Raw genomic sequence first — 26322 nt, 5'->3', positions numbered from 1 at the left:
TCCACGTCTTCATAGAAGCTTTCGACTTCCTGGTCACCATGACTGGATGTAGGGGCGTAGGCCTGTACAATCTTCATTTTGTACCTCTTATTAAGTTTCACAACAAGACCTGCCACCCTCTCGTTAATGCTATAGAATTCCTGTATGTTACCAGCTATATTCTTATTAATCAGGAATCCGACGCCTAGTTCTCTTCTCTCCGCTAAGCCCCGGTAGCACAGGAAGTGCCCGCTTTTTAGCACTGTATATGCTTCTTTTGGCCTCCTAACATCACTGAGCCCTATGATATCCCATTTACTGCCCTGTAATTCCTCCAATAGCACTGCTAGACTCGCCTCACTAGATAACGTTCTAGCGTTAAACGTTGCCAGGTTCATATTCCAATGGCGGCCTGCCCGGAGCCAGTGATTCTTAGCACCCTCTGCTGCGTGGCAGGTCTGACCACCGCCGTGGTCAGTTGCTTCACAGCTGCTGGGGACTGAGGGCCGGGGTTTGATTGTGTTGTTCATATAGGAGGTTGTGGCCAAGTACTGCTCCAGGGTGGCCAATCCTGCTCTGGTGAGGGAGTGCGTTGCCGGTTTTGGTCACCGGGATCAGGCCACACTCCAGGCCTGTTCATGCAATTTTATCAGCACGCGGATTTTTTAAATTTTTTTTTAATACGGTGGAAAACTGCCGGCACCGGGATTCGAACCACGGACCTCTTGCACGCGAGGCGGGTGTTCTACCTCTACGCCACCGCTGCACCTCTTTTTTCCATATATATATATACATATATATATATATATATATATATATATATATATATATATATATATATATATATATATATATATATATATATGCTGGATTTGCAAGATTCCATGACGTACATCAGCTAACGAAACCTGAGTCGTCTCGTACCGCGTTGAAACAAATTTATGGCACATACAAAGACGCACAGACGCGCAAACCGCTGAGCCTTAGCGGCTAGCGTCCCTATCGGCCTGCGACGACTCCTCCTTTTCCTTGTCTAGCGACCACAGAGAGTCATCTTCAGTTCCATCGAATGCATTAGAAATGACACACGTACAGCTTACTGGAACTCGGCGACCGCTGACCAAGGCGTGAAAGAACAACGCCCGTGCGATGGCATAATGGCTAGCTACCTCGCATAGAGGTGCTTTTTTTGTGGTAAAAAGTGGTTTCAATTTTCATTTTGACTAGAATTCGTTATGATTGTAACGCGCATCCACATTTGAACGTAGGTTTTATTTAAAAATGGTGCACGTTTTAAACACGCAAATAGGCGCTATATAGAGAGATGTAGAGTAATCATTACCTCGCACATCCACCAAAACTGTTACGGATGGATGTGTGCTTGTTTACAAATTAGGTATGGCAGAGATGATCGATCAGGAAGAGTACTGTTCAAATGCTGCTGCTCACCCCTGAGATCGTCGTCGTACCGTTCTTCAACCTCTTTTTCTGGCCGTGTTACAACATATATAAACGAGAGCAGAAGGGAAACAGAGCTCCTCGATGTTGTTATTCATGATCATATAAAGCCAACAGAAATGACTTATTTATTTATATATTTGCTTATTTGTTTGTTTGTTTGTCTGCTTGTTTGTTTGTTTGTACTCAGGGCCCTTTCGCGTTATACAGCGGAGCGTGTCACACAGAAATAGGGAGGAAATATATTAACAGTTCACACGCAATAATTGCTAGTATTCGGTGTAACAATGTTAGCTGAAATCCTACTAGATACAGTACTATCATGCCAAAATATAAGCAACAGAAATTTAACCAGCATTACTCTACAAATGCTTGTTAACATACAGTGTGAGCTAGTCTTCGATAATTTTCATTGGTAGTAATAGAAATGATATCAGCGGGAAGTTGATTTCATTCTTTCGACGTACGTAGCAAAAAATAAGCGTAAGAAAACGTGTCGTGTTACGTGAACGAGTTCTAACTTTATGCTGATAATCAGTATGGTGAGATAAGTAATATTGCCACGTGGAGTGGCGTATGAGAATACAGTAGCAATACTGTGAAAGACAAAACAAGCTTTTATTGGGCGAACCTGTGCCCACAAAACAGGCTACACTTAAAGCACAACGAGAGCGGCGAACACAGTCGGCGATCGTCGAAAATCTGATCAACGGGTCAAGCGCGTCGGCTTCTATACATCAATCGTCGAACGTTCCAGACTAATCGCTGGCACCCGCGTGTCTTCCACAAAGTTCTACATTATTCGCGTCGCGCACACGTGCAATCAGATTACACAAGGCTCGATCACAGACAGCGGATGGAACCATCGATAACATTCCAGAAACTTCCCATACATGCAGGCGCGTCCTGCGCTGTGCGATAATATTTCTTAGGTGGTGAAACGTGTCGCCCGCTAAAGAATAGGGTTTTTTTTTTAGGAAATTGGGCACTGATGTTAGCAAACCGCAGGGTCAAATGTATCTTCAATGCATCTATTAGTCGAATTACAACGGGAACTTCAACAGTAAATGGAGGCAAAGTTAAAAAGAACCTTTCTTTCGTGCGTGTCACGTTTGATGCTTGAAACCCCGCGTGCAATCAGTTAACGACTCATATTACCGGTGTCCAAGAAAATAAAACGCTCCGCAGTGATTTTTCTCAATGGCGTCTCTAAACCTAAAATGCAAGTAATTTTTTATTGCGCTTTGCTTCATGTGGGCCGAATGTACACGTATATAGCTGTGACGGCTCATTTTGACCGACGAGCTGGTTTACCGGGGTCATAGCGACAAAAATGTGACAGTCAGGACTCAAATAACAAAAAAATTCTCCCACGTGCAAGTTGTAACGTTTGTTGATTCAGTACACGGCTGTCAACCTCGGCTTGCGCCGAGAAGGGCACGTCTCAGTTACAGTTTGGCAGTACGCTTTCCTGGCTTTCCTTTTTTCCTGTCTCTGCCATATGTGCCCCTCACACAGCACGGTTTTTAGAAATATTGCCTCTTCGCTGGTCTTTTTTACATTCAAAACTAGTGTGCTCATGAAGCTGTGACAGTGAATAAGAGTCAGTTCTTATTTGTGCTTCAATCAACACGTACGCTCACTTCACTGGTAGGAGGATCCGTACTACTATACCCAGGTACGATGGCTAATTCATTGCAGATGGTTTCTTTTACCGCATGTTCCTTTGCTCAGAACTTAATGTAAAACGTAGCCTATTCGTGAGGAACATGATGTTGTTGTAGGGTTGTGGATGATGTTTATGTAGGATGTGGGAGTGCTTATGTGTGAATCACTAAATTTATAAAAGCTAGGGTCTTACCTGCCGAAGTTTGCGCCGACAATTATGCGCTATATGTGCAGATGATATTTGTAAACACCGTGTTTGGCAATCTTCTAACTTTTACACTTCTAACTTAGTCATAGAAACACATGCTTTCGTTTTGCTAAAGGGCAACCACATTTTAATTTCGCTTGCTGCGGAATAATCAAGTGTGTTGAAACTTACAAGTAAACTTTCTAATTAGATATTCGCCACCTAAGTAACATCGGCAGACGCAGAAGTCGTTCGATTAAAAGGGAGGTATGTCAGCATTAAAAACCGATTCACGGAGATATGGTAGTGGCCGTGATAACTGATACTTTAGAGACAACGAAGCAGTATAAGCGACTTCTCACACTCATTGGAATTACTAAGGGTCTCTTTGCTGGCTCATTGTATATTACGACGGTGGCGGCAGAAAACAGCGCCAATCGAAACGGCTAGTAGAATGAGCCCACAATAGCTTATGCTGTAAAACACGTTGGTCCATCTGCTATCGCCTTGTGGAACCACAAGCAATACTAGATAGCGAACTACCTGCTGAATGGTTCACCTAACCTTGATTCTCATAGTGCGTGGGATCTGCACTATTTGTTCTTTTGTGATATCTATTTTGAAAGCAGCTCTTAATACAGCGCGCTTACTTTTTAGAAAAGTCAGTCATGCAGAATGTATGACGTTGAACTACCAAGCTTCATCACATGAAAATTAGCACTAGAGGTTCCGCATCATATAGCGTGACCAACACATGTGATTTCTTTGAAGATGAAGCATGTACTTGCACTGAAATCTACAAAAACTTAACTTTCGTCTTGCCTCCAAGAATCCATTGAGCAACAAAAAAGTCTTCTTTCTCCGGCTTTACCGTCTGGATGAAATTTTCGAGCTGATGTTCAAAAGGTGTCACGTGGTAAAATAGTATTACTTGACGAGCCTCGTGAATGTTATTTAGAAGTCCGCAAATTATTTGTTCAAATATGCACAAATATGAGCTATAAACTGGGTATGTTACCAGAAAACCATGCCCGAGAGCCGCAGCCATCAGGTGGCGGATGGCGCTGCGATCAGCAAATTCTACCCCGAAGACAGTGTCCGCTCGGCGCTGTGCTACCAGCCTGCGCCGGATGACATCTTCGTCGTCACACATTTCCCCCAAAGCGGTGGCGACTGGGTGCAAGAGATTATCTACTACATCTTCCACGAGAGGGCTCCACCAGCTTCGCTCGTGGATCATGCGGCGCATCTACCGCACCTCGAAATGCAGGTAAGCGTGGCCTTGTCAGTACAATTGCGTCCAATGTTCACGTCATGAAGGCTAAAAAGGTCCGCACACCGACCGCAAACGATCGCGCTTTCGACCACGCTGTTCATTCTCAAAATCCTGCCCTTGGTGTTATAAAGGACCTTATTAGGGCAGGACGGTAGAAAGCCAAGATACATTGAAGCCAAGGAAAGCGTAAGTGAGGTTTAAACTGTAATGAAAAAATATAACGAAGAAAGCAAAATGAATGGGGATGAAATGGTGACTTGTCGCTGGTCGAAGAAGAACAAACGGGTTCATTGCTGGGCACGTCCGCGTTTAAACTAAGTGTTGTTACTGGCAGTGGCGTAGCTAGGTCCTCTGGCACCTGGGACCCATAGATCTTCTGTCACCCCCCCGTCAGGTGTAGTCGAGGTAGGCGAGGATATCGACAATTTCCGGGTTTCAGCACCAGTACAGCCACCTTGGATACCGCTCACGTCCCCCGGGTTCCCCTCTCCTTCGCTTTCTTTCCCGGAGATGGCGAATGCAGCAGGTATACATGCTATTTTATTCTGCGCCAACTAACACAGGGTGACTCAGAAGGGTTTGGGTGCTGCACTGGTAACTTGCGATAAGCGCATGTGCGCATCTTCTGTCAGACTGTAAGGCTTGACGGCCAATACAAATGCGGCATCGTGGCAAATACGGCTCACGTCACAAGTAACAAAAAATATCTTTATAACGTCTTAATTACCAATTTTAGCGGCAACATTCCATTTGCAAAATTGACAGCCGACCTTCATATCTTGCCCAACATAGAATCCTCGTAGGGCACTATATGGCGTGCAGTATTTTGGCTGTGGGCAGCCCTCAACGAAAACGAAAATTAAATTGTGTGTCAGTGGCGCTGATCTCCCCACCATATTAGAAAAACGGAAAACGCCACCTGCCTCCCTACTGCGCGGGCGCCAATGCTATGACAATTACGTGTTCTCTTCATTGTGATCAATAAAGCCTTGTTTTTATGTGTTGCTATAAGGACAAACGTGATTATCCGAGCTGCGGTACCACCAAAAGATTGGGAACAGAATAGAGCACGCTTCGCGGCGATTCTTGGCGTCACCAAACAAACAAAAAGAAGAAAGACCGCGATCAAGCCCGTGCCAGCGAAAGCTTGCACTACTGTTTGTCTGGACTCGCAATGGAAAGGATTCAGGGATCAACGTCACTGGTTCACTATTTCATATTTCTTTCGCTGCTGCCATATACTGGGTGCCGCCCACAGTGCCAAAGTACTGTAGGTTGTAGCACCCAAAACGATTTTGTTTAAAAAGCTTTGTTGAGTTAATAATGTTACTTTGAGTCCTCAATTCTTGAATTAAAGTGCTTCCTCTATAAATACTAATTAGGGATTATTAAGGATATTGTTATTACTTATCTGCCATATTTTTCGCGCTACCGAGTTCCTAGTAATCACAAAAACACATAACTTCATAGAATTTCGAATCGGGAAATAACCCTTACAAAATTCACCTTTCTTTTATATGAATGAATAGAATTTATTGATAGGAAAGACAGAGAGGTCGACCTGAGCTAGTGCGCTCTAGTCTGCTACTGTGTACTGGGGAAGAGGGAAGGGGAGTGAAAGTATTGGGATGGATGATGATGATAAGAGAAGTGGTGAGTGCTTATGTACATGAGACAGTTGCCTCGCTAGAGCCGCTCGTCGAGCTTGGTGTCCTGCAGGAACTTCAACAATGCTTTTGTGGCACGCATTGAAATTGCAGTGTCAGGCCATGGACCGAGAATAGCTTCCTCCGACAGTAGTTGTCTGCCAACGCTGGCTAGGAAACTCTCTAACGTCCTTCGCTCCAGCATATATGCTGGGCAGTCGCACAGTATGTGTTGCAGTGTTTCGGGCATCTGGCAGTGTACACAATCAGGGCTGTTCGATTGGCCGATGAGGTGTGAGTAGCGACGGGTGAAAGCAACGCCGAGCCGAATCCTGTGTAGCAATGATGTTTTGCTCCGTGTAAGCTTCGGGGGCAAACAGAATTTACCGTCTGGGTCAATTATACGTAAACGTCTGTGAATGTTATCAGAGTGGGCTCTGTAAGCCTTTGTAAGGTCCTGCATGAGTGCCTTGATCATGGAGTTGGTGTCAGGTCGCGAGTAGGCAATCCGTACTTCATCACATGAAGGGGAGGCCGATCTTGCCTCACTGTCAGCGAGTTCATTACCAAAAACACCACAATGGCTAGGCACCCATTGAAAGGTGATCACGTGGCCACTTAACTCGGCACTGTGATAAAGTTCGACGATTTCCAGCACGAGCAGATAGTATGGTCCTTTGTTTAAAAAGTATTTTAGCGCCTGTAGCGCTGATTTGGCATCGCACAATATTGTCCATTTATGGGGTGTCTGCGTTCTCATAAAACGGACAGCCTCCCGTATTCCCGCAAGTTCCGCTGCCGTAGATGTCGATTTGTGGTCTAATCGAAATCGTTGAGTAATTCCAAATTGTGGGATGACAAATGCGGCCGTTGTGGCAGATGGCGTGACCGAACCATCGGTATATCCTTCTACAGTCCCACTATATAAAGTAAATATATGGGACAGGGTGAGCTGCTTCAAGCCAATGGAGGAAACGTGAGATTTCTTCCTAATTCCGGGTATCTGAAGCCTCACTAGTGGTCTTGGCAATGTCCATGGAGGTGTCGCGGGGATGTCGGTTACCTGGAATCTTGCAGGCACAATGCTTGCGTGACATGCAATAGCTTTAGAAAAAGCACAGTCAAGGTTGATGCTTGGAAGCGTTGACAGTGGATGGCGTGAGTGTCTGGTTAGCAGGCGAAGATAGGTTCGCACGGGTTCACAAGACCTGTATATGTCGATAGGACAAGCCCGTGCTTCCGCTATTGTGCCCTTAGTTGACGTGCAGCGTGGCAAGCCAAGACATATCCGTAGTGCTTGAGCCTGAAGGCTCTCCAGCGTGCGTATACAAGATGACCCCATGTTAGATAACACAGGCATGCTGTAGCGTATGTAGCCCACAAGAAGTGCCTGGTACACTTGGAGCAAACTTCGCTCAGATGGCCCCCATCTCAGTCCTGATATTACACGAAGAACGTGTATGAAGTTGGACAGTTTAGCCCTAAGCGCAGTAACATGTTTGGTCCAAGAAAGATTGCGGTCTATTATCACGCCAAGAAATCTGTGGTGGGTGACTAAAGGGAGCGCCGTTCCGTCGACAACGATTGGATAATTTGACATCGATTTGCGCGTAAATGCCATGACTGCACACTTAGTAGCTGAGAGTTGCAGGCCTCTACGGCGCAAGTACTTCGCCGTTATGGTAACCGCACGTTGAAGCCTTGCACGCACTTGCGGACGTGTGACCCCAGATGACCAAATACAGATATCATCCGCGTACGTACTGATACGCGCTGTTTCAGGTAGCTCGTCTGCAAGGCCCACCAGTATCATATTGAACAATACTGGGCTAAGGACACCACCCTGCGGAACACCCCTGCGAACTTCATGTCTATCGGTCTCGCCATCCGAAGTGGACATGAAAATGGTGCGGCCACTGAGGTAACTCTGCAGCCACGCATACATCCGGCCACCAACACCTATATCCTCAAGCGCCTGAAGAATCGAATGGTGGAAGACGTTGTCGTAGGCACTTTTGATGTCCAGAAATATTGCGCATATCAGACGACGGCGTCTCTTTTCCTGTTGAACAGAAGATACTAAGTCGATCACACCGTCAATGGATGATCGGCCTCTTCTGAATCCATTGATGAAATCAGGAAGTCCACCACTTTTCTCGAGTAGCCATTCCAGTCTGCTCAGTACCATTCGCTCCATCACTTTACCGACACAGCTTGCCAAGGCTATTGGTCGATAATGTGAGAGATCCTGCGGGCATTTCCCAGGTTTTAGCAAAGCCACAAGACGACTGCACTTCCAGTGATTAGGCACAGTTGCTGTGTCCCACGTAGAGTTGTAGAGCGCCAGGAGAATTTCTCGGGCTTCTACTCCAAGATAACAAATCGCGGAGTATGTAATTCCGTCTGGTCCTGGACAAGTTGATCGGCGGGAAGAAGATATTGCAGCGTCGAGCTCGTGCATGGTAAAAGGCGCGTCCAGACGGTGATCACTAGATGACGGGAAAGTCAGTCGTGAATGGGTTGGTATATCGTTCGAGGAGCTCACGAGTAATTTGCAAAAGTCATCGGCGACCTCAACCTCACGCCGGCCTTGCCGTATGGCCACAGCACTGAACGGGTGAAGCTGTTGTGGAGGCGAGCGAAGGCTTCGTACAATTTGCCAAATTCTAGATAGAGGTTTTCTCGGATCCAGAGAGCCACAGAATGATCTCCAGCGTTGTTTGTCAAGCTTGTCAAGGTGGCGCAGGACATGACGCTGAGCCCGGCGTGATGCAGTGACGTCTAATGGTGATTTGGTCCTTCTGTATTTTCGTTCTGCTCGACGCCGTATCGCGCGAAGTCGCTCGTACTGGTCATCAATAGATGATCTAGGTGAAGGTGCACTGAGGTGTTTTGTTGTGTCACGTAAAGTTGCCGCGATGACATCTTCAATATTGGATGGTGCTTGGATGGCTTGACATGCGGTGGTCACAGATTCTCGAAACGCCGGCCAATCGATAGAACGCACAGTGTGCGGAGCTGGGGGATGTAACCATTTCAACTGAACATATGTTGGTAGATGGTCACTTCCATGGGTGTCGAGATCAGTACACCATCGTGTAGCAGACAGCAGGCTTTTTGAAACGAACGCAATGTCAAGACAACTGCTGTAGTAAGAGCCTCGAAGGTATGTTGGCGAGCCATCATTGATCACCATCAAGCCTTGACTAAGCATGAAGTCAGCCAAGTCTCTACCGCGGGCGTTCGTCGAAGCAGAGCCCCACATGGGATGGTGGGCATTGAAGTCACCGATGACTATGTGCGGACCCGGACAAGCTTTCAGTATGGACAGCAAATATGAACATTCTATGCTCGATCTTGGGGGTATATACCCGCCAATTACTGAGAGTGTGCGCCGCTTGTACTTCAGCGTTATGCATACGTACTCGTTGGAAGCGTGTGCAGGAATGTCTTTACGAAGGTACGTTAAATTCCGACGGACAAAAGTGAGCACTTTGCTTAAATTGTGATCATTTCTTGACCACAGAGGCACATATCCAGATACGCGTAGTAAAGATGTCATGTTTGGTTCACATATTACAGCCACGGGAAACTGGTATTTGAACATCCACTGCCGAAAGTCTGCGAGGCGGCCTCGTAGGCCTCTGGCATTCCACTGCATTATTGCAGATCTTCGTAATTGGTTTTCAAAAGAGAGCGCCATGATGCCTTATTGTAGAGCCGCAAGGAGCGGTTCCAAAGCATCTAGAACATGTAGCGCGGTCTTAGCAACCGGCGTCTGAAGTCCGCAGAGAAGTGAACGCATCGTAGTTATCAGCTGTTTCAGCACACTTTGTACATTTTCATTTTCCGACTTATCGTTCTCAACCACCCTTGCAGACACATCACCCGGCGCATTTAAGCCTATTTGTTTGGGTGGGAGCGACGGCCAGTCAATGTCAGAGTCGGTCGGCGGAAGCGTCGTTTTATGCAGCGCATGTGTTCCACGTGCTGCTGCCGAAGAAGGCACGTCGGGCCCGCATCTTGATCGCAGAAGCAAACTTGGCAGGCGAGGAGTTTGCCATGCGGTCGATGGTCCATCGGTATGAGAAGTACTCTTGTCTTGCTGTCGTCTGTGTCGCGATCGACGTCTGCGGCGGCGTATCGATGTAGCAGCCTGTCTGTGAGTGGAGTTGTCCCGCACCATCTTTCGAAGCACTGACATTTCGTCCTTGATTTTCTGGCAGTCCTTCGATGTCGCTTCATGTGGACCGGCGCAGTTAGGACATTTTAGGGCAGTAGCATCGCAGCTATCATTTTGATGGGCCCCTCCACACCGTTGGCATGTTACTCCGCCCTTGCAAGCTGCGCTTACGTGTCCTATTTTGAAACACTTCCGACACTGCACCAGTTTTGGCACGTAAGGGCGCACACGGTGTCTTACGTATCCTACTTTTACGTAGTCAGGTAATGCTTCAGAGTCAAAAACTATTTTAATACACCGGGATTGACCGAAGCGGTGAATCTGCACTATTGGTGCGGTGGAATTCAGAAGCCGCTGGAGGTCAGTGTCTGCGATTTCTTTGTCCACGTCAGAAATAACGCCAGTCGAGGTTCCTTTTCCATACGCAAAGAAGGAGCGCACTGGGATGTTTCCTAGTAGTATGGCAGCCTTTAGCGTATCCAGAATTGTCTTGTTGTTCACGTCCACCGAAAGGATGTTCCTCCGTGCGTTAATTCTGATCTCGCTGACTTGGCCTGGCGCAATTCGCTCAAAGTACTCTGTTAAACTCTGCCTGTTCAAGGTATTCAGATCGTCGGTAGCTGTGGTAGGGACGTAAGCAATAGTGAATGATTGCTTACCGCTGTCCTGCCTGGGCAACGATTCACTGTCTGTTGATGTCCTCCTGAGTTTTCTCTTCAAACGGCGACCCATGGCAAGTGTGAAATCGTTGTCCGAGTCCATTTCTTCAACCGTTGAGCTGTCGGAAGATTCAAGGGCGACAGTGGAAGGGCCAGTACGGTCCCTTGTCTTCGATGCAGCCAGTGGTGGACGACCAGGGTCAAACGCTTGGTTGGGATTCCTATCCCCCATCCTGGAGGATGACGTTGTGCCCTTTGCACAGTCTCTGATGTTGAAAAACGTCCGAGACACAGGAAAATGAAGAGACCACAGCTATAGGCGTTCTTCTTCCGAGGCACTTCTTCTTCCTGTGCAGCTGATACAGACACTCCACTTGTAACATGAAGTCACGCAACAACAACAGTTGTCTGAAACCTTCGAGGGTGAGAAGGAAAGCGTGAAACATAACGGCAGGTTTCGCAGCGGCTTCTCGGAGCGAGCGGGAGAGGGGAAGTAAAAGCGAGCCGAACATCGCGGCGGGCCCGCGACTACAGCCTGTCGAGTCATACGCCGCCAAACTCTTCGGCCGAACCGAGTCTGAAGTCGATCGAGAGAACCCAATCCGCGACTTTTGATGGCCGCACTTCTGCAACGTCGCTCTCAACGAACGCTTCGCTGTAAACGCGAGCGCCGGGCGCGCTGGTTGAACGCCCTCTTGCTGCTCCCTCAAGAAAATGGTTATGTCCTCTATGTTTACTGTATGGTTCCCGCAGTTCACATGAGGAAATGTCCAAGTGTTTCCTCCGTGTTGAAATTTGGCCACTGCTTTTATATTTCCTTCATATGTCCTCCCTTTATGCATCCTCTATATGACCGCAGTGATTAAATCCTATATTTTATGTAGACATGCATAGACGAAGAGTTCCGTGTACACATTTTATATTTTATAAGCTTTTCCTGAGTTTAAAAGTTTTGCATTGGCTTTCGTAGTACTGTTACTGTTCCCTACATGATGCAGCATATGGATTGGAACTCTGCTGTGGCACAGAAATTTATGCCAATTTCTTCTAAAATTACAAACTAATTAGACTTCATAGATTATTTCAGTATAACATTTGGAGTACGACTGCACGTTCCTTGCTGCAGTGCTGCTGTTGTTCTAGTTATGTGTTTGTTACTATTATAAAATGTAATGTTAGGATGGAAAGATCAGGTCGGATCAGTGCTTGCACTTTTAAAAGAAATTTCTGACTATACTAGTTTGTCAAACTACGAACGGTTTATTGGACTATCTGGATGTTACTTCAATTCGCCACGTCTGCTCACAGCACAGCTCTGGAATGTGGTGCTTGGATGAGAGCTCACAAGGCACCTGAAAAACAAAACAAAAGCCAATCTTTTTTTACCTTTTCAAAAATATTCATATAAGCAAGAACAGCTTGCCTGCATGCACACAGCTAAGAAACGTGGAGCAGTCAACAATAGCTCATAAAAACATCAGGGCAACACAGAAATTTTTAACCAATCTTTGTGTGAAACAGACTGAGCTGCCAGTCCACTCAGGTAATAAACTGCTCACAAATTATTTTAAACATTATTGCAGCAGCTGCTAAATAGTGCATGACCTTTAGGAGTAGGCAACAGGCCAATAAACCTTGGTGTGCTACCTTCGTGTGCCTGCTTGTACAGATCTCTCGTAGTTATATCTCAAGTGGTTACAGTATTATATGGTAAAATTCAGGTGGGAATAAAACCAGCAGCAAACGTCAGACTACCTGGGAAATTATCACCAAAACTTAAATATCTAGTAAATCTAACGAACAACCGATTATGAACGGTCTAAAACCTAGGCCGCGATTTTGTAGCGATCCCTTTTCCTATGCTACTCCTTTTCCTCAATGATCTGACCGACATTCCGCTATCGTTATTAACTAGAACAGCCAGCCGTGGAAGGTGTGTTATAAGAGTGGCAAACATCGAGCGGAAAGCATCTCAAGAAAATCGCAGCCCTTATTAGGCAGTGCTACAAGCCACTGACTTTAACAATCGCACGAGCTGACATCCTGTTCTTCGGATGAAAATATTAATGAAAATGAGCGTCTGATTGACATGCCTTGGTTAAAAAGAAATTTCGCTGTTCTGATGTCGGTCTATATTTTCTCTGCAATATAAAAGACAAATATGCGAGCAGGTCGAAGAACACAAACAATGCAGACAAGTTCTCGCGAAGCTGGACTTAAAACTGAACACTATCAATAAAATAATCTTCATACAAGCTAATATCTGTCAAACACCGCAGTCGTGTGCCAACACGCGATGCCCACGACATATCGACATACATTGCACATCAAACTTGCTGAAATACATATTCACGGAAGAATTTCTTGCCGGGAAACTACCGGGGAAACAGTAGCTTTCAGCATTTACGTAAATGTTTGCCCATCCAGTCCCAACAATCAGCGTTGGTAGCACATCACTGTAGAAAGCAAGTAAGCGGTCAGAAATAATACATTTCACGAAAACTGCCATCGTGAGACGGTTTGCTAAACGTGCACAGCAACATGGAGAACATACGCTCCGAAAGTGCTCTGTTGTCCGCGCACAAAGCTTACTTACTACGTGAACCATAAGCTGCGAAAATTCGCGCAAGCGTCAGACTTGCTTACCTTCAACATGTGGTTAGCGAACGCTCCTTCGCCTCGCAGGCACCACGTGACGACGCTCGTTCCAGCGTGAACATTGTCGAATTGTCGATGAACACCAGCACACGAAAGCACAACTTTCAACAAATTCTTCCACGCACCATAATTCGAAGCCACAGTAACAGATATTTCACGAGCGAACCCGAGCAGGCGAGAACAAAGGCAGCTCGAACGAGTGCTGCAGTACACGGAAGACACTGGCTTATCACAGGAAACATAAGGCGAACTAACAGCGTTACAGGAGCCCAGAAGTTTCCTGATGGTTAATGCACACGATACGGATAACATTTTGTTTATGCACTTCTAAAATAGGATTTCATTACCGTCTAACTGCAACGAGCGCTCTCACCGCTCACACCAACACAACGTGGCCCAGCTCAATATATCATCCAGTAATTTTACCGGGCACAAACGTTACACTACGGTTAACAAGTGAATGTAGCCTCCGAGACCCGCGTTTGCTACTAGGACGTGCAGTTTGCAAAAACACGGCCTTCGAGATTAAATTTCGTTACTGAGGGCAAGACGTAGCTGGAAGAAAGGCTGGTATTGAAACACAACTTATTAAGTTTAAAGTGCCTTGGTGTGCAGCCTTGTTTTTGACGAAATATTTGCGAACTTTTGCCGGCGGACACGAGCCAATCAGTGCGCAACATGGGCAGCTCCGTCTGCATGGGATGGCGGACCGTTTACAGACAGCCGCGATAGCTGAGAGACCCACCGATCAGAAATTCGCGGTCACCACACATATGCACGCTTCTTATGGCGTCCACTGGCATGTTTTTGAGAATGTGAGGCCCTAGCTTGAATTGGTGGAACCATATTTCCTCGCAGCCTAAAGAATAAAGGCGACAAAACATGGCAATGGCTGGCTTGCAGCGGCAGCTAGAGCTTCGACCAAAGTGAAACAGCCGTACTGCTTGCATGCTCGGGTAATCAAACAGATATGCCCATACTCCGCACACAACTTTCATACTCAGCCAACGGAGAATTATAAATTATTCAGTTGTACGCCGAAGCAAGCATTTGGCGGGATCCGCGCTGATGTCCTATACCCCCGCTAATGTCAACACTGCAATGACTCGTACTTTTGGTAGCAGCGCGAAAGCGACATGGACAAAAGGAACAAACACGACGCTGTTTCTTCGGAGTGTTTCTTCCTTGTTTCCGCGTTGTTTTTACGTTGTTGCTGAATGTACGATGAATCCTAACGAACTGGCCCACTTTGCTATCTTGCTACAGCAATCACTCGCAGTTTTGAAAGGAAAGGCACTTTTAGCATCGACCGCCATTTCTGCTTTGGTCAGTGAGCGACATTTTGTGTATAATTTGTGTGAGTAGTAGAGAAAAGGTATCATAGCAGGCCGAGGGATGAAAAAAGGAATAGCGTAGAAAAAGCAACGTGTCAAAAATTGCTTAGAATACCAAGGTTTTGAGGGAGCATTTTCTCCCAATGTTAGTTTTTTTTTCCGGTTTAGAGTATCAGAAACGTTATAGACATTCAAATTCACTACATTCTTTCGAACTAGGCGTTCTGAAACTTAGCGTCAGCTCCAGTTCAGCTTTGGAGGTGGCAAAGGAATCTTAACGAGCGTAATACAGAGACAATCGTGACGGACGTATTATGTTTACGTGTAATGCCGCTGTCATGAAACCAATATAACACCACGAACAGCTACTTAAACGGGAGGTTTTATATTCATACGGTATACGCTCATAGCAAAGCGGCGATTGGCTCCGGAGGCGTCCGCCTCTTTTTCGGGTCATGTAACGCAAGCCATCGAACACTGCGCGTCGTGCCACCGCGTCTCCAGCCGCCGCGCAATCGTTATTTGTCGTGAGAGATAATTCGCTTCATGAGGCTTTGATGTAGGTATGTACTGGTGATGGTGCGTGGCCGTCAGTGCATCGGATGCGGCCAAGATAGGTAGGGAAGGGGAGGCAGGCGCACCCCTCCCATTTTCTTTTACTTGGATACGCCAATAGTTAATACATCTTTCAGGTAGATGATCTAGCTCTGGGATGTGTGAAAAGGTAATCACTGAGTGCACTACAGGCTATCTGGATGCGCACTCGAGAGTAGACAGCCAGGTAAAATAGAGCGCACACACAGGTAACGTCCTGCCGTAAACACAAAGGACACATCCTACAGGATATATAAAGTTCGTTTCCTCGAGTTCTAAGAAAGGATGAATAAACATGCCGTAAACAGAAAGTATGTTTCCTCAAGTTCACATAAAGGACAAGGAAACATGTAGGCCACACAGGGCACAAGATCGAAACATACAGGAAACATAAAGGTCATGACCATTTTCATAGGGGCTGTCTTTGTTCGCTGCGCGTTCTGAAACGAAGAGGGACCCAAGTGCCTCAACGCCTGACTGTACGTTTAGCGACGCCTGCCCCCGGCATGAACGCACGGCACGAGCGCATCCCACAGGAAACGTTCCGCTAAGCCGAGTAGTTTAGCGACCATTTCGCGCAATAAATTTTTTTTAGCCCGCACATTCGTGCAATTACATTGTGGGGTGTTGATAGAGCTGCAGCCGACAATTGTGTGGCGCAACGCATCGGGTACATGAGCTCGGGCTACTGGATACCGGAGCATTCTTTGCCATTTGCGCCCAGTCAAGCCGGCGGAAAGAGGGGTGTCTTCAGGCGTGTATGACCTCCCCCCCCCCCCACTGGACCTTGCACCCGCCCCCCCCCCCCCCCTGTTGCTACGCCACTCGTTACTGGTAATAACAGTCAGTCAGTCAAGAACAAATAATTTTTTTTACCAAGATGTACTGTGAATATGTAGCGGATCATATATACCATCTATACTGTCAATAATAGTCTTGAAATTCTTGCCGTATTTCGACATGCTAACTGAGTAGGGCGGGTGGTTCGATTACATGCTGGTTTTAAAAATGAAAATTCCTAATACATGATCGTTTTCTGCGATGCTGCACTGGCGCTGCTGTCGCGTGACGTGACAGTGTTTGCTTGTATTTTTAAGGGATCCATTTGGTCATTTCAATCCGTGAGCAGTACATGGCTGATTGTGGTACACACGCTGGCTATATGCTTTAGGGCCCTCAGGCTAGTTACGACAGACGTTGCAAGCAGCGAGTCGCTGGAACAGCAGAAAACGTTTGTCGGAGCAAGCATTCATTCCGCGCTTTACTTGTTGCGCATTCAGTCCGTTAGGAAATGCGCAGGGCGCCGTTAACATTACGCTTTCTCTCGAGCGCGACGTGACACGCTGCAACGCAGCTACACTTGTGGTAAATGACCACGACCCCTGCAAAAGCATCTTCATGATAATGTGCGGATACACAACGGAGCACAGTAAGAGGATGCGGATACGTCGCTCTACAGAACTCACGATCTGCTGATCTGATGTTGCGCAGTTCCGCTCTTCAATTCGGATGTAATGACTAGATTGTCCTTGGCGCAATGTGAACTTAATGAAATGATAAAGTGTAACAATTGTTACAGTAGCTTTACTTAAAAAATACAAAAAAATCCGTTTTGCATCCTCATGCATGTTCTGAATGTGATGAGGTTCATTACCCCTTAAAGAAACATGCAACTTCAGTGAGTGCTGAATACACATTTTGTTAGAGATAATCAATATTCTGTGTTAGAAATATTGGTGAGATTAGGAAAAGGTCAAGCATCAAATTCACAACACTTTAACACTGCCATAAAGAAAACATCACACTTGTGAAAGTTTTATCCATTGATTTTAGACTTCACACTTTTCACACATTCTCGACCGCATCTTTTCCTGCCTCATTAGGAAAGCAGTTGCCCTGAAAAGAACAAAATAACTTTTCGTAACGTCTGCTCAGGCAACATCCGTTGTTCGCTGTTTTTCAATGCACGTTATATAACATTTAGACAGGCAAAAATAATGTTTTGTGAATTATGTACCGCTGTGAGATATACCTGGACTTCGTGAGCAGAAGTTTTGCAGTAGCCCTAGCATCGTCGCGTAAGCTTCGTGGTGTTTATCATATTGCTGCTTCACATGCTGCCACAAATGCTGTCAGAGGACTTCAGTATTGGTTTGCTACAGAGTTGTAGATATTGTACTTCAATTTCTTTACGTTAGCACTTCCTGGCAACGTTCTGAAAAAAAATTATAAATCCTTGGGGACGGTGCGGTCCCTCCGTCCACACCAGCAGGCCCCAGTCTTGGCAGGTAGCGCTCAAGAGCGGCAAGCCGAGCTTCGGACCACCGCTCGCGCTCACGAGTAACTTTGTCATCTACTTCTTTGAATTCTGGCGCCGATGCAGTAGTTCCCATACCGCCCCTCCCACTGCGAGGATGACAATGGCACTGACCCATGGCGGCTTGCAATGACGGCACCGCGGCCCCGGTGGCGGTAAAACCTTGCACACTGCCGTACTGAACGAGGATCAGTGGAGCAGGTAACGTTCGGTCACCGAGGTCTTCGAGGAATCCGAGGGCGCTATACCTGGCTGGGTTCCCGGACGTACGCTTCGCGAAGATGCGGCAGGCCAGGTGATGGAGCCTCCGACTTGTCGAGGTCTTGCAGGAACCAGAAGGCCCTAAACCATTCCCGCAGGCACAGCTGGTCCGGTCTTCCTCCTGGACATCACTCTTATGAGTGCACGCAGGAGGTCGCCGGAAGTAGCAGCCGCCCGCTCGCTGCCATTGCACCGCACAGAGACCACACGGCACTGCACCACGCAGTTAACAGTACGGGGAGATAGCAGACGGTGATGATTCTCGCTCGAACGGTGCCGCTACCACTATCGTAGGCAACTGCGCTCAAGCTCCCACGAGGTTCCCGCCGCAGCCATCGTTGAACTCCTCTTCTTCGGAATCGTCGTCATCATCTCCGCTGCCATTGCCACCAGCCGGCACCGAGGAACCGCCGGCACATTCCTAGACTACGCCCTCTTCGGGTTCAGACGAGGACGACGCGCCGCTCTTGTTCTCGGTTCGCAAGAACCCGACGACGGGTTCTTCCGAGCTGTTCTCTGCGACAGCTTGCCTTTGCTTGCTTTGGCCGCTCCTTTACTGTCAGCGATCCAGTCGTCGTCACTCTCCGACGTCTCCGACTCCCTGGAGGCGGCCACGCCTCCGCCTTTGGAGCCACGCGTGGTCCCCATGCCTCGACAACTTGTCGCATTGATGCAGTACTGCATCGAGCTGAGGCAGTAACCGCACCGGCAGGTCCCTTCTCCAATGGTAGCGTTCGGAGCTACAGCCGCACGTAATAGACAGCTCCGCCCCCGTGTCCCATGCCAGACCCAAGCCAGGCCGCTTCTGGCTGTACTTCGCGACAGATGCAAATTTGAGCTTCAGTAGTGGCGGTGGGAAGTATAGACAGTGTACCACGTGACATCATCACGTAACTCCTCACCGTGCTTAAATGCAAATCCGGCCACCACGCTGATGTCAGTGCAGGTTCGTATCACATGTAACTTGTTTTAGTTTTTGACGCCGTGACAGTATTTTGCTACATTGTAACCGATACCAGTTTTTTCTCGTGCAAGACAGGTATGTTGTGTTGTCACGATTGTTGTTTGCTCCGTGTGTCCACGTGCTTTTGCACTAAGATGGAGGAAACGGGGCATCAATCCGAACGATCAATTGTGCTTTTGTTCGTCTGGTATGGGTAAGGCTGAGAAGGAGGAAGTGCCCTGAGGACGACCACACAACAACGGCGTTCATTGTCAACCTTACGGGATGGGCAGTATCAACAAAAACTAAAACGAGTACATTCTTGGCGTTCACAGCATTCACTCTAAAGTGAGTGAGATTGGGCTTAAGTGGCTCTTAAAGCCTGACGAAGTGATACCACGCTCTTGTCGTAAATTCCCGCAAATGCAGCTGCAGTATTTGGTTCAATAAACGTAACTATTTTTGCACGAACGCGCAATGAAATTCAGGCATAGCATAAGAAAGGAATTCAAAAATAAGACGCAGTAATCCACTTTAGATTTTAGCAATGACATTAATCATAGACTGCACCTAATCAATGCTGTTACAAAATCAGTCATGGGTTGTAGCAAAAGCATTCATTCCAGATGCACAATAATAAAGTCACTGCAGAAGAAAACAAGAAACAAATGCAACAACACTAACAATACGTTCATTCTAAAATCAAGCTGTTTGAGCACTGACAAAGAAATTAAACGGTCCTGCTTTCTCTTAACGTCGGCATGCGATGAGCGCAGGAGTAAAGTTTAAAGGTTATACTCTAGTTGTACCTCTTCTGGCATTGCCGCTTGATTGGCTAACAAAGTCGAACGTGCGGCTTCAGTTATAAAGCCTGACCAGTCTTGTCGATGAGCTATGGTCATCCAAAACAAAACATCCTCTCTTTTGATTACTGATTACGACCGCCTGATAGACTCGTCCTTAGACCAGAGACACAGAGTATACAAATATTGAATTGACATTCGATTCTCCCTCCCACCTTTATTGTCCTGAACTTCTAGGCGTGAATGTTATGGATCAAAAAATGAATGAGACATCTAACGGGGTGCTATATGTCTCATCTCAGTCTAATAGAACAAGAAAGGGAGGGTTCCAAGGGGAGAGTTCGAAAGCAGCAGGCCGGGTGCTAAGGGTAGCAGTTTGTGGCACTTCGCTTCATGATTTGTCATTTCGAACAGTTAGATTTCTCGTAGCCGTAACTCCTTCGACAATAATCAAAACTTCCCGAACGGCTGTTGCATCCAACATCTGAGGTAGGTTGTCCCGTTCTATTCCATACGTTCACATAAGAAATCGCTAACATAACAAGGAGCTAGCCCTCAAGCTAAAGGAAAAATATAAATTTATTTAAGCAGGAAAATATTACAAGCAGAGAACGAAGTACGCACATCGTAATAACCGCGGAGATAATCTTATGTAGCGTGCGGTGTGAATTCAGAGTCTACAGTGAACATTTCTTTTATCGAAGCCGAGTGGTTCCTTTGAGCATGGCTGATTTATCAGGTACAAATGCTAAAGGACGTGTCCTACGAAGTCTCGGTGATGGCGAATGCCTAATGGCAAGGAAGGCACATGTAATGGCACAAAGCCTATCTCTTAATGTGAGTGTTCTCTAATAGTGGGCGATATGCCGGCTATTAGAGAACAATCACATTTGGGATAGGTTCTGTGCCGTGTCCTTTTTGCAAAAGACAAAAGGGCACCCGGCCACGCGGCTTTGCAGAGGGCACAGAACTCAAGACCCCCCTCCTCCCCTTCCCACGAACACCCCCAATCACCAATCCCTCGAGCGATGGGAGACTTTGCTATCCAGCCCCGCCCTACCGATTCAGCTTGCACTGTCGGAGAAGCGTCAGGAGCTGCTGGGAACATATGGGTCTCGTAACAAGCGAACCACCCTATCTGGTGCCTGCGTGCACCATGCATTTATTTCGGGCTCAATAAATGTTGGTTCAATTAGCAATTTCAATTAGCAGAAGGTGAACACTCCACAGTCCGGTGCGGTGCGCCGGTATCGTTCTCGCATACATCAGTGGATTTAGTTGGGGGAAATTTGGAGCACTGATAACCAGCAGCGTAGGGAGTCCGGGTCGAGAACTCTGCTAATGCAAATATGTTACACTGCTGCTTCAAGTACATTTCCGTAAAATAGTGACTGTTTTGAATGGCTGTCGGTTTCTATCTGGCAAATTGATAAGTAAGTAACGCAGTGTACCATTGCCAACAGGCCGCATAACTCAATTATAGGGACGTAGATTAAAACCTCGCTCAAGGCTTTAGCTTCAGATATGAAAAAAAATGTTGAGGGGGTTGAATCATATCTTCGTAAATTTTTCTAAATAACATGTCTTTTGTTTGAACTGGCTCCCAAAAATCCAAACAGAGTTGCGGAGCGCACACACATGCCTGCATCTGTACAGCACTCAGCCCCTGGGCTCAAGCGTTTGGAGCTGGACCTAAGATATTATTTTGTGGCCGAGACTCCTTCCAAATCGGAAAAGATTTGGTTATCTATACAATGGGTAGAGGGGTTCGCAGAAGAATATGAAGGAGCTTGCTGCACCTTGTGCTTGAAAGGAAAGAAATAACATCCGCCCGCCTTGTAGCACGGAGGTACAAAGGAAATTCATATGGGCTTCACAGAAAGAAAACTTCAGAGTTTAGGAGAACAATTCGTCCTCGACCACGATTCAAACCCCAGACTAGTGCCTTTCCGGAATGGTCGTTCTACCATCTCAGCTAACCAACTACAGGCTCATGGATCGCAGGTTTATGGCAAATTCCACGCACCGAAGCACTAAGAGAAAAAATTTTTCGCTATTCTTTTTTTCGCTTTTATAATCTTTTCTCCACTTTGCGGGCTTTCGCAAAACTTGTTTGCGATGTGTCGGAATATTTCAATTAGAAGACTAATTAGCCGTTGCTCTGCAAGCTGCCAGCATCCTGATTAGCTCAGATGGTAGATCAGCAGTCGAGGGAATGCGTTAGTCCTTGGTTTGATTGCCGGAACAAAAATAATTTTTCTTCAACGGCGAGGCTTTGCTATTGAGAAACGCCTATGGAGGTCCTTTACAGATTCGTACTTCAAGGCTGGCGGGTGCCAATTATCATCCCGTTCTATAAAATTCTCTGCACCTTGCGGGTTTCACAGAAATGATTTCGCATTTGTTGGGTCAGTGGATTTCGAGTTTCACTCGAAGGGCGAAGCACTGGCAATGATTTGAAAGATCTATTATATTACGCGAAGCCTTGTGTTGGTATGCGCAGTGCAAATCGGCAGTAAACATTTGCTCAATAACGAACGTATGTCACTTCCACCAAAATACACACGATAAACGATTTCACTCGATGAGCGCCAGCAGTGCCGGGTAACGCTGGCGGAATGACTTGTTTCGGCAGCTCGTACCACGCACGCTCGTCTCGAAACAATCGTTATGTGCTGGCGCCCTGTTTAGGATTTCCTTGTGCAACCTCGGAAACTGAAAAATTCCGTGACCACTGATCTAGGCCAGCGGTAACACATGACGCATCAAGGCACAACTCTTCTCAATTCACCTTCTCAGTCGCGCTCCATTGCTGACCCTTGCACCCGCAGCACATCACCTGACCTTCAATTCCCAGCTCGTGTGCCGGGCATGCACCGTCGCACGCGGCACAGCACGAATAAATAGTCCCCCTAGCACAATGATGGCAAAACACAACAGCTATGACGACAGCATGTATACACCTGTGGCGGCCGCATAATTGATATCGCAACGAAAGGAGGTCCCGCTATTTTTGTGTCGGACACTAGTATCGGGTTTTTTGTCATTTTGGTTAACCAGGATAGTGTATTTATCTTAACACCAAATTGTGTAAGACAATCACTTACCGAAAAAGGTAATTTCATTGGAACACGAAGACGTTTGCCTTTCTTCATGTCGATATATTTTAATGTAGAATTTGTCTAGCAGAGTTGACTGCTAAAATGGAAACAAAGTGAAGCGATGTGATCCGTGAGGTAGTCGAGGAACTTGACTGGCCGTAGCGGCAGCGTAAACAGAGCTAAAAGCACAGGCTCCCGGTGTACTTTATTCCTCACAGGCAGATTGTCAAAGGACGGGGGCGAGCGGCGTCTGATGCGAGATGAAAAAAACGCAAACATACAAAGACGGGTGCTGTTTGTCTCGCGTCAGCACCCGGCGTGATCACCCAGGAGCAAGTCGCAGCAAACAACGCTTGCTTTCTTAACAAAATTATTTCAACAACGTGAGCCTTGAATGCTATCATTGTCGACTTGCGCCCGCTTACTTAGCGCCCCGGTATGCGGAATAATAAAAGAAGTTTAATCTTTCTTTCCAAATACAGAAGGAAGTGGAACAAGAGCTAAATGCGCACACCCCGAGAGGGGAACTTGCTCCAGTAAAAATTTCAAGCCGACAAACACACATACGAGCATTGAAATGTGATGTACTTCCGTTGTAAATCCTAACACAAATATGCAAATATCTACAAACTAAAAATGCAAATTGCAAACAGTAAGTAGCCAGGCGGAATTTACAAATATATAAAGCACTATTCGCGTACACCATGTAAATGCGCTCAAATACTTAACATTAATGAGAAAAAAATTATCGCACACGATATCTCAGACAATTCATCAAACAATAGCTTTAGCATAGGACGCATTCATGCATAAAACTATATTATTCAAAGTACACATGAGAGAATATAAATAAACATTCAGGAGAAACAGAAAGAAACCCTATATCTTTCACATAATTATATTGTAACACACAACTACTTAGATGTTTTCATTTATCGTTCACTGAAGTTAGTTTCTTGCTCTACTCCATTTAAGAAAGACGAATTTGGTAGTTTATATGCTGTCTACAAGAGTTAGTTGTGATTTGTGGTGTCCTCACGGTGTTTCTCCTCGAACATACTGTGGTGGAGGTATATTTCTATATAATCAATTTTTACATGCTTTATTCGTTTGTAAATATATACCTAAGTTGCGTTAAGAATTTCATGTTTAAGAAGCAATTGATGAATACGTGAGTCCTGCGGTCGTCAGTTATAGTTATCTAAAATTCGAGGACCCATTTCTCTATCACATTTATCTTGGGTAAATTCTGGTTACTTGGTGCATACCAAGTGGCAACATGATCAAGTGAAATCGAATAGCGTACAACAGGGCTTTTTAAACCACTGTGACAGCAGCCCACTAAGTTTAAGGAGCCAGCCTACGGACTTACTTAGTTCTTTCATTACCTTTTTTTACATGGGTATTCCAAGACAGGTAGTCTTTACCTTGCTTTACTTGCTTTACCTTACTTGCTTGCTTTACCTTGCTTTACTTCTACCGCGTTTCTCCTAGTGTCATTAAATGATAATGCTGTATCTTCGTTCATAGAGCTATTTCTTCATCCTAAAATAATGTGGTTAGTTTTACTTACACTTAGTTGTAGTTTATTTTTCCATAGCCAAATTGATAATAGACATAAATACTGATTAGCTAATTGCTTAAGCTGCGGAAGTGTTCTGGCCACGAAAAATACGTTGGCACCACCAGCAAACCTAATAAAATACTATCACTTTGGACTTTCATATAGATCGTTAGGAATAATATCATCAATAATGGCCCAACTGTTGACCCTTGTGGTATCTCTCTTACTATTCTAGATTTTTGCGACACATCGTTACTGAAGGCTACATACTGTAGACGGTATATCACGTAATTCTTCATAAGGAAAATGCAATTCACCGAATACCATTATAACTGAGCTTGCATAGAGTGCTTCCATCAATGTAGTGTTCATTAGGATGCGCAGATGCATTTTTCTCTGTATGCAAAGGAAGCAGAGATTATACAGAAAACAGAAATGTCATTTCTCTTAATTCAAAATGCCACAAAACTGGTGTTACAGATATGTCCCATCACAGAAGAATTAAATACTTTTGAGCAATTTTTTGCCCGTCACCTTAACGGCTACCTCGTCCTTTATGAAGTCAGTGGGACTTCCTTTAGTAATACCGCGCCATTTCTTATTCAAACAGAATCGTTTCTTCTTGTCACAACACAAGCTTGAGAGTGTTCTGGCAGTTGGTAGTTGTACTGCCCTAGGGATTCTTACAAGAAACTACAAAATGATGCGTTTACGATGTACTTATCTTCATTTATTTGCTATTGCAGGGCTCCGAGGCTGCACAGGCCATGCCAAGACCCGGAAGCATCCGCACCCATCTGCCGTTTCACCTCGTTCCTCGAGCGGACTCCACGAAGTACATTTACGTCGCAAGAAACCCGTACGACTGCAGTGCCTTCTTCTTCGAGCAGCTCTGTAATTCTCAGGGCAGAACCGTTAACGAAGCCTTCGAAGCTTTCCCAGCATTCTTCGAAAAGTTCGTCGAAGGCCGTGCACTCTGCGGTGACTATCTCACTGACCTCATCTCCTGGTACGAGAGGAGATTCGACGACAACGTGCTCTTTCTCACGTACGAAGAACTAGTCGAAGAGAACAAGACGTCAGTCCTCAGGATCGCTGACTTTTTAGACCAAGAAGGCGAGCACGGGAAGAAGTTGAGACGGACTCGGAAGTTACTTGAGAAGATCTGCGCAGAGACGCGACACCGGGGAGTCCGGGAATGCGTGGACCGAGATGCTAAGCAGAAGGCGAAGGAAGCTGCCGCCATATCTGACGAAGACAAACCGGATTGGGTCAAACGCTTGCAAAAAACCCAAAATTCGGTGGCCTTCGGCAGGGTGTTCACCAAGAGTTGGGAAGAGAGCAAGCCGCACCTTAGTCACGGCATCGTATTTACACCAGATATGATGGCGAAGCTGCAAGAGCGCATTATGACTGCGACCGGAACCACTCGCACTGTCATGAGCCTGTGGCGCAGTAACAACTAATCTTCAAGATACGCGAGGATTGGCTTCATTGGTGCAAATCGTCTGTTTCGCCCTTGACGCAAACTTACCCGATAAGAATCATTTTAAGAGGCTAAAGTGGTTAATATTCATGTCAACAGCAGCGGCGATGCCAGCATGCGTCGTTCGCAAATGCGAGCGGCCACATTCTTTCCCCAGCACCAAAGTTTATGGGACAGAGTTATCGAGTGAAAATTGCAAGTGAAA

At 46.2% G+C, this 26322-nt stretch overlaps 1 protein-coding gene across 1 annotated transcript; it reads left to right on the top strand.

Moving 5' to 3' along the window:
- Positions 1-2909: 2909 nt before the first annotated feature.
- LOC135918507 (sulfotransferase ssu-1-like) lies at positions 2910-26322 on the top strand. Its single transcript, XM_065452121.2, has 3 exons — positions 2910-3115; positions 4314-4562; positions 25378-26322. The coding sequence occupies exons 2-3, from the start codon at positions 4320-4322 to the stop codon at positions 26095-26097; spliced, it is 963 nt and encodes a 320-aa protein (XP_065308193.1). The 5' UTR covers positions 2910-3115; positions 4314-4319; the 3' UTR covers positions 26098-26322.

Source organism: Dermacentor albipictus, chromosome 7, assembly GCF_038994185.2.
Source record: "Dermacentor albipictus isolate Rhodes 1998 colony chromosome 7, USDA_Dalb.pri_finalv2, whole genome shotgun sequence".
NCBI classification, from domain to species: Eukaryota; Metazoa; Arthropoda; class Arachnida; order Ixodida; family Ixodidae; genus Dermacentor; species Dermacentor albipictus.
The sequence above is the reverse complement of the archived record's forward strand: the minus strand, read 5'-3'. Positions and strand labels throughout refer to the sequence as shown.

What these genes read in the sequence shown, in the direction of transcription:
- LOC135918507 (XM_065452121.2), top strand. Translation starts at nt 4,320, where the DNA reads ATGCCCGAGAGCCGCAGCCATCAGGTGGCGGATGGCGCTGCGATCAGC. An exon ending in TACCGCACCTCGAAATGCAG is followed by an intron (nt 4,563 to 25,377) that starts GTAAGCGTGGCC and finishes TTGCTATTGCAG; the next exon opens with GGCTCCGAGGCTGCACAGGC.